Source organism: Gopherus flavomarginatus, chromosome 3 (genome assembly GCF_025201925.1).
Source record: "Gopherus flavomarginatus isolate rGopFla2 chromosome 3, rGopFla2.mat.asm, whole genome shotgun sequence".
Taxonomy (NCBI): Eukaryota; Metazoa; Chordata; order Testudines; family Testudinidae; genus Gopherus; species Gopherus flavomarginatus.
In genome coordinates this window covers 107,749,223-107,764,612 of record NC_066619.1, presented here as the reverse complement: position 1 = coordinate 107,764,612, position 15,390 = coordinate 107,749,223, and the positions used below count along the sequence as shown (strand labels likewise).

Here is a 15,390-nt window from a genome sequence, read left to right as displayed (position 1 = left end):
GAAGCATGGTAAATCATGGCTTATAACACTGTTGTGCTTCCATAGTTACTGAATGATTGTCCTCCAAAGATAGAGAAAAGTTAAACTAATTCTGTTGACATACCTGAATATGATGATTTCTATTGTGATTTTTTTTTAAATCACCACCATATTTGATCTGAACAGAAGAGAAAAAAATGGAATAAATAAGCCTTTTCTTTCAGCTTTAGTTAGTGGAGAGTTCAGTAGATATTTCTCTATTTTAAAAATTATGCTCTAGTTTAAATCCACTTTTGTCTTTACAGAAATATCAAGAAATTGCAGAAAAAGCCAAGGAAAGATGTTCTGTCATTGAAAAAGCACGAGAGCAGTTGGTCCATGAAAATTCACAATTGAAAAGTATATTAATACAGACACAAAAGGAACATACGTCTCTGCTGGCTGCCTGTGCACTCATGGGTGGTGCCTTATATCCTCTGTACAGCCGATTATGTGCCTTGTCTACACAAAGAGACTTTCTCCAGGATCAGGTCCACACCTATGAAGTACTCAAACAGGAAATTAGGACTCTGGTCTATGCTTTGTCTGATGTAGAGGAAAAGAGGCAGGATGAAGTGAAGATAAAGAAAAAGCATTTCAAAGGCATGATACATGTATTCCGGAAAGGTGTTATTGCAGTTCTGGCAGCACACAGACTTCAAATTTTGGGACAGTCAAGTAGCTCTCTTTTCTCCTGGGTAGATGGTTTCAAAGAAGGCATAGGAATCCTAGTTTGCATAGGAGAGGCCAAGGGGAAACATTATTTATCAAGTAAGATAATTGGTTTGTTCTTTTATAATGTTATATCAGATTGCAATGTTATATCAGATTGCACTGTTGGTGCTTAACTTATTATGTATTATTTGTTTATTTGTTTAATAATAATATGTAAAGACAAATATAATGCTGACTTGAAAAAATATTTGTATGCACATATTGAATGTGAGGCTACCCCAAATACAAATATTTTCTGTTTATTGAATAGCTGAAAAAGAAGGTGGTGCTGTGTGTGTATATTATATCTGAGATCTGTGATAGATTTATATTATCTTTCCAGAAAAAGAAGTTGCAAACACTTCAGTATTATGCTACCTGGTTCACTGCCCTGTGAAGTCTCCAAACAAATGGAGATCCAGATAAAAGGTCCTGATTAAAAAGCCAAAGTGCTAATCTGTTATGTGTATTTCATATTAAAAATAAAATAGTATTAGTATGGGATTATTAAATCCTCATTTGCAGAGTACAGTAACTGTAAAGACATTGTACATTTACTGTAGTATGAAGGTAAACAGAAACATATTTACTCATTTTATGGTTTCTCTGAGTAAGAGGAAGTGATAAACAGAAGAACAAATAATTATTTTCCTATTTAACAGCTGAAGATGGCATAGTGCATGTGAACACCATCTAAAATTTCTTGAAAGAAAAGTGGAATCCTGGCATGAATTTTGTGTCAACTTTATTTTGATCCATTTCTTAAACAACTGAAGATTGTAGTGTACCATCTATCTCATCCAATGTTACTTTTTATTACATTTTGTTTCACAGAACACCAAAAGGAACAAGTCCACTGTCTTCAAGCACTCAACTGGTTTACTAGTTCTGACCTTCTTGCTGCAATAATCAGTTCGGTGGCTGAATTACAGGAAGTTGTTAGCAAAACAGGTAATTGTTAAATATATTGTTGTAGAGAATATAAAAAGTGGTATGTTATGTGATTTCCTATTGAGGATTTTATATCTTCAGATGTCTTCTCTTCTGGCTCAAATTTCTGGAGGTGGAAAGTTGTTTGGGGAGTCAAATTTTCTTCATCTTTATTGGTGGTTGTACTTGTGTTTTTCCTTTTGGATACTTTTGCATATACATATCCAGACCCCATATACATGCTCACAGGGCCAGCTCCAGGCACCAGCTTAGCAAGCAGGTGCTTGGGGCAGCACATTCAGGTATTTGGCAGCAATTCGGCGGAGGGTCCATCACTCCCGCTCAGAGCGAAGGCCCTCCTGCTGAATTGCCACAGATTGCGATCGTGGCTTTTTTTTTTTTCCTTTTGTGGGTGCTTGGGGCGGCAAAACCCCTGGAGCCGGCCCTGCATGCTCACATGTGGTAGTAGGTAAATAATAACCCTATGTCACATGTGGTCAGTACTTCTGAATACTTAATGGCAAAAGCAGTAGTTACTTAAGATTGTATCACAAAATGAAGCTCTGAATACGATAGGGTTAACTTAAATATATAACACATATTTAATGTTTCCTGTCATTTTAGCATGAGTTTAAATCTGGCTTCTATCTGTTTTATTTGTTTGCCTAACAATGCAGTAATTGCTTACTTAGGCCTGTTCTACCCAGGGGGAGGATCTATCTAAGTTATGCAGTTTCAGATTAGGGATAGCTAGTACTTTTGAAATTCTTTCTATAATATTAAAGAGATAAAGTGACCACTTTCCCTAATATTAGTGAGGTACCAGTGCATGAGACTCACAAGTAGTAGCTTTCTGCTTTGGTAGATGCTCTCAACGGCACTAAACATTTGTTAATTAAAAATGATCGTAAGACAACTCCTTAAATCTCATTAATTGCAGAATGGTCAAAAGCAGCCAACATTTACTACTGGCCTATTCAGAGAAACTAATCTTGTGTATAGAAAGCCAGTAATTCCTGAGTTCAATGCCACCTCTTCTACTGACTCAGAGTGTGGTTTTGGGCAAGTTACTTTACCTTCCTTCCTGTGCCTCATCTGTCTGTGTACATGGAAATAATAACATTTCACAGCCTCATAAGAGGGTTCTGAAAATTCATTTGATTGTATGTAGACTACTTTTAAGAAGTTGTAGATCTAGCCTGATAGTCTGGGAGCAAATCTCGTTCCGTGGACAGCTAGCTATAGAAAGGTCATTTGTGTTGTAAAAATCTACAGAATCATAATTTCAATGGTGTTCACCCTCTGTGGTATGGTAAGAGGGGACTTGCTGCCTACCCAGCCCTAGGTCTTCTGGTTGGTGACATTTTGATGATACATCATTGGAAATGGGTCAAGTTAGGTATTATCCAAAAGCTCCGTCTCCCATGACCACAATGGTACCAAACATGACAAATCTGAAACAATTATGAAGATAAATGTTTGAGAAAATGTTTAAAAATCAAAGTTTTTTTTAAATTATACTTGAACACAGAGATGCATTGCTTACATAAAAAAAGACATTGATCTTTGGTAATCCTAGGTAAATTACTGTTGACATATAAGACTGAAAACATTTATTCATCAAAGTCATCATAACTGTTGTCTCTATCTAGGGCACCAAACCACTGCTGGACATACTGTCACACTGATCCTCATCAGTGCTCCAATAGCACATCTTCGTACAAGGCAGGTTGCTGGCCAAATATTTTCAGGGTGATGAGCATCTGGTCTTTGCACAGAAACATTTGATTGGCTAAAGGATTAATCTGGGAGCTCATGGTATTTCACACATAACTGGTGTGATTGGTCCATCCTCCCAGACCCATCCATGCTCAACAGGGGAAGGTAGGCTTGAATATGCTCAGTGATTCCTGAGCCATTCCATTGCTTGACAGTTTTCTCTCTTGACAGCAGGTATAAATGTTCCCCTCATTGGTGGTAACTTTTTCTGTCTGCTTCTTGGAAGATATCCACCAGCATAGTTCTGCAAGTATCTTAATGTTGTCTTCTAATGATGAACTCTCCATATGAATATCTCCAGTGCATTTGTGATGTCATCAGTGACTATCTCAGCCATTCCAAGCAGCTTCAGAGTGAGGAAATAGTCTTTAGAGGCTGAATCAAATGCCTTCCAGTAAGGTAATTTGGCCTTTTCAGCCAACATTCAAGCAGTGTCACATTCTGAACAGGGGTGCTGGAACAGTTTGTATAGTGGGAGTGCTGAGAGCCATTGAACCAAACTGTAAACTCTGTTTATAATGGAAACCACCTCAAGCCAGGAGGTGCTCCCGTACCCCCAGCATCTCTAGTTCCAGCACTTATCATCCTGAAAGGGCATGGATTCCTAATAGTTTTTAATGGTCCGAGTCACAGGAATACATCTCTGAGGGATATACAAGCCATTCTGTTCCCCAGCAGCAGGCACAAAAACAGAATCTTGGAGAAGGCTTGGGTAGCATCACACAGAGAACACTAGAACCTGTGTTTTGTGCAAAAATCTGGAGTTTAATAGAGCCTGTCACTCTGTAGCATTGATGGCATGCAAAATAATTTTAGTGTCAGTCTTCTCATGGAAACGACTAAAACTCCACTGAACAGTGTGAGGCAGCAGCTTTATTAAGCCATGCGACAATGAAATTCTTTAGAGTTGTTCATATGCTGGAGCATTTTTCCTGCAAGGTGTATGGTTAACTCATCCTTCATGTGAGTATGAGACATTGTGACATTGAAGATGTTTGTGGAATCGGTGATTTTGTATTGGACAAGTGCAATACCATGGAGTCTCTTCTTCTGGTAATATTTTAAGTGATTTCTGTGCATACATGTCAAACACAAGGTGGACTTCATCATAGGTTCAGTATTTATTTTCTCTGTAGCCTCATAATGAAGCATACAGCCAAGTGCTAGTTTTTGGTTTGTTGAAAGCTTGTACCTCAGACATACAATCTGTGATTGCTATGTTGAAAGCCTCTGCTGGTATAAAAACCAGACCACGCAAGATGTGCATAAGTTAGCTTTTCACCTGGCACATAATTGTTCCATCGCATTTGGACACCAGTCATGGTACTACGGAGCAGGAGTACTTATTCAGAGTCTCACTTAGATTAATATTACGCTGAGAGCTGGACACAAATAAGAGACATTCAAACAATGACCTGTCTGTTCAGAGCACACCCTGAATGAACACCTAATTCTTCCTGAATGCTCTAACCAATGCTGATTGAAAGGCTACATTTCCTTCCAAATGAGCTTTGCTCCTAAGCCATTCTCCAGCCACTACACTGTTCCGCCAGTGCAAAGTGGTCTTAAACCAGTCACATCCAACCTTGGAGGGTCTCTCTTGAATGGTGGATTCTCAGGAAGAATAGAGATACCGTGGTGGCTCCTACCTACCTTCCTGCTATCAGGGAAAAGAGGTCATGGTCAGAGTGTCCGTACATCCTGTAGAGCACTGACTGTTATAATAGCAGCCTTCAGGCTGCTTCAGATTTGTGTCAGGCACTGGGCTGCTGCAGAACACAGCCAAGATTAGAGGAATACAAAGGCCACTTCCACCTCTGAGTTGTGCCCAGTGCTTTCCAACCTCAGCTGAGGACCTCGTGTCCCATGGCACTGTGCCCAGCTGTGCTTTGCAAACAATGAGTTGAAAGTTCTTAATCACCAGAGGCTTTAGTATTTGATGTGTTTGGCATGGGAACGTAGGAATTGCCATAGCATGTCTGGCCCAGGGGTCTGTGTAATCCCGTGTCATGTCTTTGACAATGGACAGAACCAGTTGCTTCTAGAGGAAGGTACAGAAATCCCTGTAATGAACAATTTTGGAATAGCCTGTCATCAAGGGAAGTTTCTTTCTTACCCTGGAAAGTTAATATTTTGCTAATGACCTAAAGCATGATGATTTCTGTATCCCTTATATTTTAACATTTTTAGTGTACTCTGTATGTTCTCATTAATCAGATAAATGTTTAATCTTTTTTTAATCCTGGCGAACTCTTGACTTCACTGATATTTTGTGGCATGGAGTTGCACAAATTAATTGTTTTGCATACGCAAGGAGGCATTAGACTCTTTGCAATGTTCTTATGCTCCTTCATTGCTCTTTTCTCCCTGGTAGTCCTATAGTCACAAAAGTTCTCCGACAGAAATTAAATATATCAGAAGTGAGGAAGCAGGACTGCAAGAAAGTAAAGAAAATTGAGAAGTAGAGACGTGATATACCCAAGATCAAAGAGCAAATGGGCTCCAGAGAGCCAGGAACAGAACCAAGTCTCCTCACTTCCAGTTCTATGCCCTGTTCACCAGATCATCCTGATATCCAGTAATTCAAATTCACATCCCAACACTGCCAATTCAAGACTTTTGGATTGCACTGTATGTCAAAATGCATAGGAGCCGTTTACACAGGAGTGCATGCATTCCTCTAGCTGGACAATTGGGTGATCAATGACTGCACTTTAAAAAGGATTTCAAAGATAAATCATATCAGCATTGAGGTGCTGAAATCTCAGACTTTCTTATACTACTCAAATCCCTGGAATATATAGGAGTCCTGCTAGCAATTGTTTAGATAAAATCCTTTTTGTTTAAGAGTCAGATGCTGTAGAATTCATGGGCAGAATAAAAGAGGCATGAGAAGGCCTCCGCGAAAGGCCATGTGGAAATATTTGGTCTCATGGTCACAACAGCTTTTCTGATTCCCATCACATATGTCTACTTAATTTGCCCTCAGAGTATCCTGACATCTAGCTGCTCATGTGTGACTCAGACTTTTGATCTTATCTAAGTGAAAGAAACCCTTCAAGAAACTTTGGCATGGTAAAAATAATAGTAAATAAATTAAAATCAGAGGTAATATTTCAAAAGTACCTAAATGATGCAGCTTAAGAGCCTAACTCTCGTTTTGAAAAGAGAACATAGGCATCTATGAGCCTAATTCTCATTAACAGTCAAAGGGTTTATGCTCCGAAATGCTTAAGACTCTTAAGTCACTTAGGAACTTTTGAAACTTTGAATCTAGTTGGTCAACCTATTTATAGCAGCAGCTCATTTGATATCGTTATGCACTTCTGGGTTTCCTCTTCCAAATACCCTTCAGGGTACACTGCAAAGGGGAAAGTCCCAGAAGTATTCAAAACTTCATTGAAGCTGCCAAACATACACAGGAGACAGGAGAAATGTGCAGGGTCTCTTTAAGAAACTTGTAAGTATGGACAAGTCAAAAAGACTGCAACATTGGGAACTGCAGTCATTTTGGAGGGGTTGACGTAAAGAAAAGGGATTGAATCCAAAGCTTTCAAGCAACACTGATTTTTGGTGGTGTGCTTTTTAGTTTGTTTTTGTTTTGTTTTGTTTTTGTGGGGGGTGGGGAAGGAAGGCAAATTGATGTGTGCTTTTGTTTTATTTTTAAATTTGAATTTCGGAGTTTTTCCTTTATAAACATTTCCCTATAAAACCTGTTTTCCTAATAGATTTGTCCTTACTTAGTCAAGTAGTCTTAACAGTATAGGGTTGGAATGGTTTATCTTTAGATTTACTTTAAAAGGCCTGTAAAGTGCATTTTCTCTTTTCTTTTTTTTTTAATAGAAATTGTACTTCATTAGCACTCAGAGGAACCAAGCAACACATACAGATATTGTCTGCTGTAACAGAAACTGAATTTCTGAAGCTTAATACGAATATTTCAGTTCCTCTGTAATGTTAATCCGTTTATTCTTTCCCTTCATTCTCACTCAAAACAAAACAGAATTCTCCCTCCACCTGTCATGAGAGGAAGGTTTGTCACTTTTCATTGCCTTTTGCTTCATTTGTTTAATAAAGAATTGATTGCTCTTTGTACTGTAATTTCATTTGTGTAAGCCATTTCTTACATGCTCATCACAACATAAATTATTTATTGCTTTTACTGTAATTCCCTGATTGTCTGTGGCCAGGTACTTAAAGTGTATGTGTTCTTTTTCCACTTGTTATAGACATAGAAGAATACAATACCTTATGGAATTACACTGTATTCTCCTTTCGCCTTGCAAAACAGTCAGTGACTCACGCCAAAACATTTGTGTGTTTTAGTCAAAAACATTATTCATTAAAAATTAACTAGAGGTGATTGTGACAGGTTGGACTCTTTAGGAAGTCACCTGATGTGCTGAGATACCACTGAGTCTACCTGTTCTGCTAATATGGGCCCCTGTCTTGCTGAGCCAGGCTCTTAAAACCTCCTCTAACATACACACAGGCAGGGCCACATCCAGCTGTGGATCAGCTCTGGGAAGACTCAGCTTTGAGGATTTGCTCCAGCACTCAGATGTCCACCTCCCTTGGAGTGCAGACCCAAAGATATATTATGAATTTTGCCCCCTCCCTCAATGCGGAGAGAGGTGTGCACACTTCTTACCTTCTCTCCCCCCCGTTAGAAATTACAGAAACTGGGTTTAATAATAAACAAAACTATTTTTTAACTATAAAAGACAGATTTTAAGTGGTAAAAAGGGGTAACAGACAGAACAAAGCAGTTTACTAAGCAAATGAAATCAAACACACAAACTAAGCTAGTTTCACTAAAGAAATTGATTACAAAAAGTATTTCTCACCCTAGATATTGTTGCAGGCAGTTTTCAAAGTTTCTGTGGTTCAGAGTTCCAGTTATATTCCTTTTCAGACTAGACCCTTGTTTCAGTCTGGACTCCCTGCTTGCCTTTCTTTTTGCAGTCTTTCTTCTTGGGCAGACAGGCCATGGAGAGGAGGAGTCCTGTTTACCTTCCTTCCCACCCTTAGATAGGATTTACATAAGGCGGGAATCCTTTGTTTCCCAAACTTGCCCCCCCTTCCCTTACATTGGAAAGTTACAGGAAGTCCCAGGTAATGTATTAGTATCAGGTGACAAGACCACCTGACTCTGTAGGATCACAGTGTCCATGAGTCAGTGGCCGTGTGGAGCAACCACAGGAAGGCCAAGCTTTTCACAGTCTATCGTCCTCGCTGATGGGCCATCCGCCCTGTCTGGCTTTTCCATTGTTGTTCCTGAAGTGTTAGCAGTCACCCAGAGTAGCATAGTTGAAATACAGATACATAGTCAATATTCCTAACTTCAGATACAGAAATGATACTGGTATACAAATTGGATAATCACACTTAGTAAATCATAACCTTTCCAGTGATATATCACATGAGCCATCTTGCATGAAGTATATTTCAGTTTTGTCATATTCATATCATAAGCATAAAGAATATGGAACGACACATCACAGTTATGCTTTGATCATTTGAGGAGCATAAAAGCAAAGTTTATCTCTGTGCTAATCTTCAAAATCAAAAGTCTACATATTCAATCTGGTGGCACAGAAAAACTTTTCTTTTTTTTTTTTTTTAAAGTGAAGCCATCATTTCAAATTGCTACAATACACATGACAGAATATGGTGCAATGTAGATGCATTATCATGCAGAGTATTTTGATTTGATCACGTGCTATAATAGTCTTTGTTCACTTATGTGTGATTCTACCTGTATAATTTCGATAATACTCTGGTACCCATTGTAAAGAATGTTCTATAAGTCTTCATGTTCTATTTGTTTGAACCTTTTGATTTGATCCTTTTAGCGTAAAGAAGAATTCTTTGTTTTAAAGAAGCTGTCTTGTTTTTTCTGCTTCTGCTTTAAAGAAAATGTTTTAATTCACTACAGCAACAGGAGATCTGGTGTACTACTGAATGTAAATAAGTTCCTCCATGCTTGTCATCTTACACTGATAGTATCATAAGACAAGTAATGACAGATTAAGACCTGCCTAGCAGAGGGAAAACTAAATTACAAGACTTTTATTAAGGCATAAATAAACCTATTAACCGTTATCTGGAATACCAATTAGTAGAAGGAGCACTGACAATTTTATTTATCAACATTAAACACAATTATTAATTACAGACCTGACGAATCTAGCAGTAAGCAGGACATGTTGGGTATGCTGGGGCCTTAAGTCCATTATATGAGAAGGATGATTACCAAAATCCTGTGGGAAAATAAGTAATTGTAGCTGTAAAATTTTAATTGCCTTGGAATAAGGTAAATTATATTCTCTTGTCTCAGAATATAAATAGTATGGCATTAAGGTACCAAGCCACACTAGTTTTAAACAGCAAATTATTTAGACAACTATGCTGAAAAAAAGAAAAAATCAGTTATACATTTGCATTTTAAATATTGCAATAAAATGATTTACCTTCTGCTGTCAAATGTGTGAACACATGCAAAGATATTTGTCATACAGTATGTAATTTGTGTGCATCAGAAACTTTTGCATTTTATTAATCCAAAAGTTGGACTATGCAAGAAAAAGGACTTACTACAGTATTGGAGGAGAACATAGAATTATTTGAAAAATTATATATTAACAAAACAGTTATTTTTGTTGGGCCAAGTTCTGCCCTCATGTTTGTACATATAACTCCAGTGGTAGTCAGTAGAAGCAGCACTTCCTATCTGAAGGTAGAATTTGGCCCAAATTCTCTACTTGGGGAAGACTCCTTTTGACTGGAATAAGAGCATTGTCTGAGGCCTGGTCTACACTATGCGTTTAAACCAAATTTAGCAGCGTTAAACTGATTTAACCCTGCATCTGTCCACACAACGAGGCCCTTTATATCGCTATAAAGGGCTCTTTAAACCAGTTTCTGTACTCCTCCCCGACGAGAGGAGTATCACTGAAATTGGTATTGCTATGTCGGATTAGGGTTAGTGTGGCTGCAAATCGACAGTATTGGCCTCCAGGCGGTATCCCACAGTGCACCATTGTGACCGCTCCAGAAAGCAATCTGAACTCTGATGCACTGGCCAGGTAGACAGGAAAAGCCCCGCGAACTTTTGAATTTCATTTCCAGTTTGCCCAGTGTGGAGCTCTGATCAGCACGGGTGGCAATGCAGTCCCAAATCCAAAAAGAGCTCCAGCATGGACCGTACAGAAGATACTGGATCTGATTGCTGTATGGGGAGACAAATCTGTTCTATCAGAGCTCCATTACAGAAGATGAAATGACAAAGCATTTGAAAAAATCTCCAGGCTATGATAGACAGAGGCCAGAGCACAGTGCTGTGTGACAAGTGTAATGGAAAGCCAAGGAATCAAATGGACGCTCATGGAGGGAGGGAGGGAGGGAGGGGGTACTGAGGACTCCAGCTAGCCCACAGTTCCCGCAGTCTCCGAAAAGAATTTGCATTCTTGGCTGAGCTCCCAGTGCCTGTAGGGTCAAACACATTGTCCGGGGTGGTTCAGGATATATCTCGTCAATTCCCCCCCCCCCATGAAAGAAAAGTGAAAAAAGTAAAGAAACAACTTTTTTCCATGTCACCGTATGTCTACTGCATGCTGCTGGTAGACGCGGTGCTGCGGCACTGAGCAGCAGCATCCTCTCCCCTCCCTCCCCAGTGGCAGATGGTACAGTGCAAAAGAACTGATAGCCATCTTCGTCATCATCCCGTGAGTGCTCCTGGCTGGCCTAAGGTGAGGTCGGCCGGGGACGCATGGGTAAAAATAGGAATAACTCCCGGTCATTCCCGGCAGATGGTACAGAACGGCTGGTAACCGTCTTCATCATAGCAACTGGGGGCTGAGCTCCATCAGCCCCCCCTTTTCATGTCTAAAGAAAAGATTCTGTATTGCCTGGATTATCATAGCAGCGGGAGGCTGGGCTCCTCTCCCCTCCACTGTTTAATGTCCTGCCTGGACTATCATAGCAGCTGGAGGCTGCCTCCCCCTCATTTTATCTCACTAAAAAGTCAGTGTTTCTTATTCCTGCATTCTTTATTACTTCATCACACAAATGGGGGGACAGGAGGAAGGATTGAGTGACGACATTTACCCAGAATCACCCGCAACATTGTTTTTGCATTGGGATCTCAACCCAGAATTCCAATGGGTGGGGGAGACTGCAGGAACTATGGGATAGCTACGGGATAGCTACCCACAGTGCAATGCTCCAGAAATCGACGCTAGCCTCGGTACAGGGACACACACCGCCGAATTATTGTGCTTTGTGTGGTCACGTGCACTTGACTTTATACAATCTGTTTTACAAAACCAGTTTATGTAAAATCGGAATAATCCTGTAGTGTAGACGTACCCTGAGTAAGGATTTAAGGTTCAAGCCCAGTGAGTTGAGTCTTCCTCCCTTAGTTCAGTGGCAACATTCCCAACAATCTTATTCGGACATGTATATGTTTTTATAAAATAATAAGAAAAAACTTACTTTTTAAATATGTATTTCTCTTTTCTTTTCTTTTTTCTAAAGATCCAAATTCCTGGCTTTGTGGACACTTACTCATAAGTGCAGCCAGGAATTCGTTTTCAAAACTCATGGACAAACTTAATGTACTAATGGAGACTGTAGCAGTGGATAGCAGCAGGACCATCACATATGTAGAGAAGGACTCCTTGGTTCAAAGACTGGCTCGTGGACTTCATAAAATAAATGCACAGGCGCTAAAAGCTGGACTAGGTGATAGAATACCCATTAGAGTATGTGTATTTCTTGCTGATTTATATATATATAAAATTTCACAGAATAATTATAGTAGAGCTTTCAAAATAGTTATGCTTATTTTATTTTCAGGTTGTGCTTCACAGCTGACTTTAATTTAACTAACTTGTTTACAAAATTAAATGGCGATTTACACCAGAAAAGATTGGGCCCTGAATCGGTTACATTTTTTAATATAAAATAAAATAATTGTAAGGCATGAGATTTGGTTGTATTAAGCTTGCAACAATTTTTCTTTTCTAAAATCTGGCAAAATTGAATTTTCTTTGTAAGAACATCCTATAACTCCTTTTGAAGTTAAGATTAATGATTTTGTTAAAAAAATGTTTTCGCCTTCTCTTCTTTCAGTGTACTTTAGTAATGCAAAATACAAGTTATGTTTTTGCAGAAACTCAGTATAACATCTCCCCAGATATCTACTCTATGTATGTATGTATGCATTTAGGAATTTTTCAATGACCCACAACAGCAGGTGAAATAGTGATCTTTGTGTGTGCCTGTGCATGTTAATGTGTGTGTTAGTGTGTTGGTGGATGTGTGCAGAATGAAAGCTTCATTTAATTTGCTTGGGTATTAAATACTTTTGATTTATTGCTAAAATAGCACATTTTATAGTACATAAAATTATTTCCATTTACTCACAGAAAAGCATAGCATCCTTGCAGAAGCAAATATTTGAATTTACACAAAGGCTGCACACAGCAGAAGTGGAACGCCGTTCACTACGCTTAGAACTCACAGAATTCAAACGGAATTTGAATGAGATGAAAAAAGAGGCTGACAAAGCCCAGAGCCTGCAAGAGCAATTAAATGCATTTAAGCAATCTGTAAGTATATTTAATTTAGAAAAGACTGGCTTAAAGGAAAGCCTCCTTTTACATATTTTTGATTTGTGTTCTTTAGAAAAATAAGTATAAATCCAATTATTAACAGAATTTTCCAGAAAACTTGCCCCATGAATGTCACCAAGCTGCAAGCCATATGTATTAAAAAGTGACTCTTTTCCATAGGAGTTTCTTTTTATTTTGCAGAATGAGATATTTTGGGTGAATTACACGTTTGCTCTTTGACAGACCCAGTTTTTCTTTCACATGCTGAAAATGTTCATTTCTGATTTACACACCATACAGAACGTATATAGCCCCTCAGATAGGGCAGTCATGCATTTTTAATAAGTACGGTACATTCATGACAACATTGTACAGCATAAACACAATATTTTAAGCTCTATTTTACCCTTGCTCCATATTCTGACACACTTCTTTACTGTATCTTTTTTTTATGGGTCAAGTTCTGAAGCTAGTTTGTGTCAATAAGTGCAAACTTGAGAATAGTTTTTCTCTTGTGGGAGAGAATTTATGCAGATGATTTTACCACATCCCCAGCAGCCTGTATTTGCCAAACCCTCTCTCTCTGCCTTTTCCCGGAGCCACTGGATTTACTACAGCCATAAGGCCGTGTTGATCACTGCACAGCTACAGCTAGTAGGGATGAAAGGGAGGGACTAAAAACAGGTCCCTTTATCTTTTTAAAAAAAAACAACCCAAACTGTTCAGCACAGGATCAATGGAATTACTTCAAGGGCTGTATCCTCCATCTCTTGACTGTGCAGGGAGTGGAGGTTTTTTCAGACTGATGCGTCCTCATTGCAGATCAGAGACTGTTCTCCATTGTAACCACGTGACAGACTCTGCACAGCTGTCAGGGGGTAATTCATTCTCCTCTAGGAGGTTGGAGACGTACTGGGCATCTTCACCGCCTCCCCTAACAAAACTCTGAGCTCTTTTCTGTAGAGGGCATTCAGATCAAGTCAATCTTCATCCAGGAAAAGGGAATGAACAGTTATGAGTGCTGTGTAGCTTCCCTGGTATGTGTAGAAACATCCTGTTTTGGGGATGTGTAGTAGCTTCCACAAATTGTGATGGATTTATTTTCTGAGGACTTGTCGACACCTAACAATCATGTGCATTAGGGGGTATGATTTCTTAAGCACACCAACGTGTTGTGCACTAAGTGGGCTGTGTGGACCATGCTGTCATGAACTAAAAATTCCCTATTGTGTATTAATGTAGTCTGCGTCAAACAGTGGAGATTGAAGATCAAAGTGTTCTGTAACCTAATTTTCCCACATCAAGGGTCTGTCCATTGTGCTTGTCTCCAGCAGGTAGAACAGCTGAACAAGTATATCTCATGTCTTCAGTTTTGTTTTTAACAGGCTTTTTTCCATTACGCTTTCTTAAATTGTCAGATTAAATTGTCACTTTTTAGATTGTCAGTTAAGTGCTGTCCCTCAGGAGGCACTTCCTTTCTTTGTCTTCTGGAGCACTCTGTGAGAATCAGGTCCACACAGGAATTTATAAGGGTTTAACAGGGTGTGTACTGAAATGCCGAAATGCTCATCTGCAAATTCCCTCCTTTAGTAAACACTTTTTTTAACAATTGATGTCCTCTTTGATCTGTTTTGGAATCACACACACAAAATTTCAGTGTACTTTGTAAATACACTACAGATTTTCTTGAGAAAATGCAACAAATAAAGTAATTTAACAGTGTTTTGCAATGAGCTTCACTTTAGGAAAAAAAGGTCTCTTGGGCAGATATTGAGCATTTAAAAACTTTTTGCATTAGAATGTTGTGTATTAGTAAGTGGAATTCTAAAGGTGAAGTGTATAAACAATGGAGTTATTCCATGATAGAACACAATTTATTTCCTTTATCAGAAATTGATCACCCATGAGAGATTTGAAAGTGCATGTGAAGAACTGAATAATGCATTACATCGAGAGCAGCAGGCACAAATGCTTTTGAATGAGCAGGCACAACAGCTACAGGAGTTAAATTATAAACTGGAATTGCACTCAAGTGAAGAAGCGGACAAAAACCAAACCCTAAGTGAAGCTGTAAAGGTAGGACAATATTGCTTCTAAATAGAGAAGAGAAGTTGTTTGCCTCTCAAGTGCATGGGCCAATATTGGCAGCCCTCACAAGTACTCTCATGAAAAATCCCATGAAAGTAAATGGGAGTGTTTGCAGGAATAAGGATTACTCAATCCAATGAAGGTTGAGGGCTATCAGGAGATACTTATTACCTTTTATGGTGAGGTCTTGTGGGTATAGCATACATTTTTAATATTGGGAGCGGCATATGTGCGCTGGAAAATG

At 39.0% G+C, this 15,390-nt stretch overlaps 1 protein-coding gene across 11 annotated transcripts in view; it reads left to right on the top strand.

Moving 5' to 3' along the window:
• CCDC171 (coiled-coil domain containing 171) overlaps positions 1-15,390 on the top strand; it is a 256,020-nt gene that overhangs the window by 88,533 nt on the left and 152,097 nt on the right. For all 11 annotated transcript variants that reach the window (XR_007773169.1, XM_050944127.1, XM_050944126.1 and 8 more), the window contains 5 exons: positions 285-789; positions 1,567-1,683; positions 11,980-12,206; positions 12,873-13,055; positions 14,949-15,134. Coding sequence is in view for 10 of the 11 variants with exons in the window: in XM_050944127.1 (XP_050800084.1) it covers positions 285-789; positions 1,567-1,683; positions 11,980-12,206; positions 12,873-13,055; positions 14,949-15,134 (1,218 nt within the window). In the remaining variant the exon portion in view is untranslated. The remainder of the gene's footprint in view (positions 1-284; positions 790-1,566; positions 1,684-11,979; positions 12,207-12,872; positions 13,056-14,948; positions 15,135-15,390) is intronic.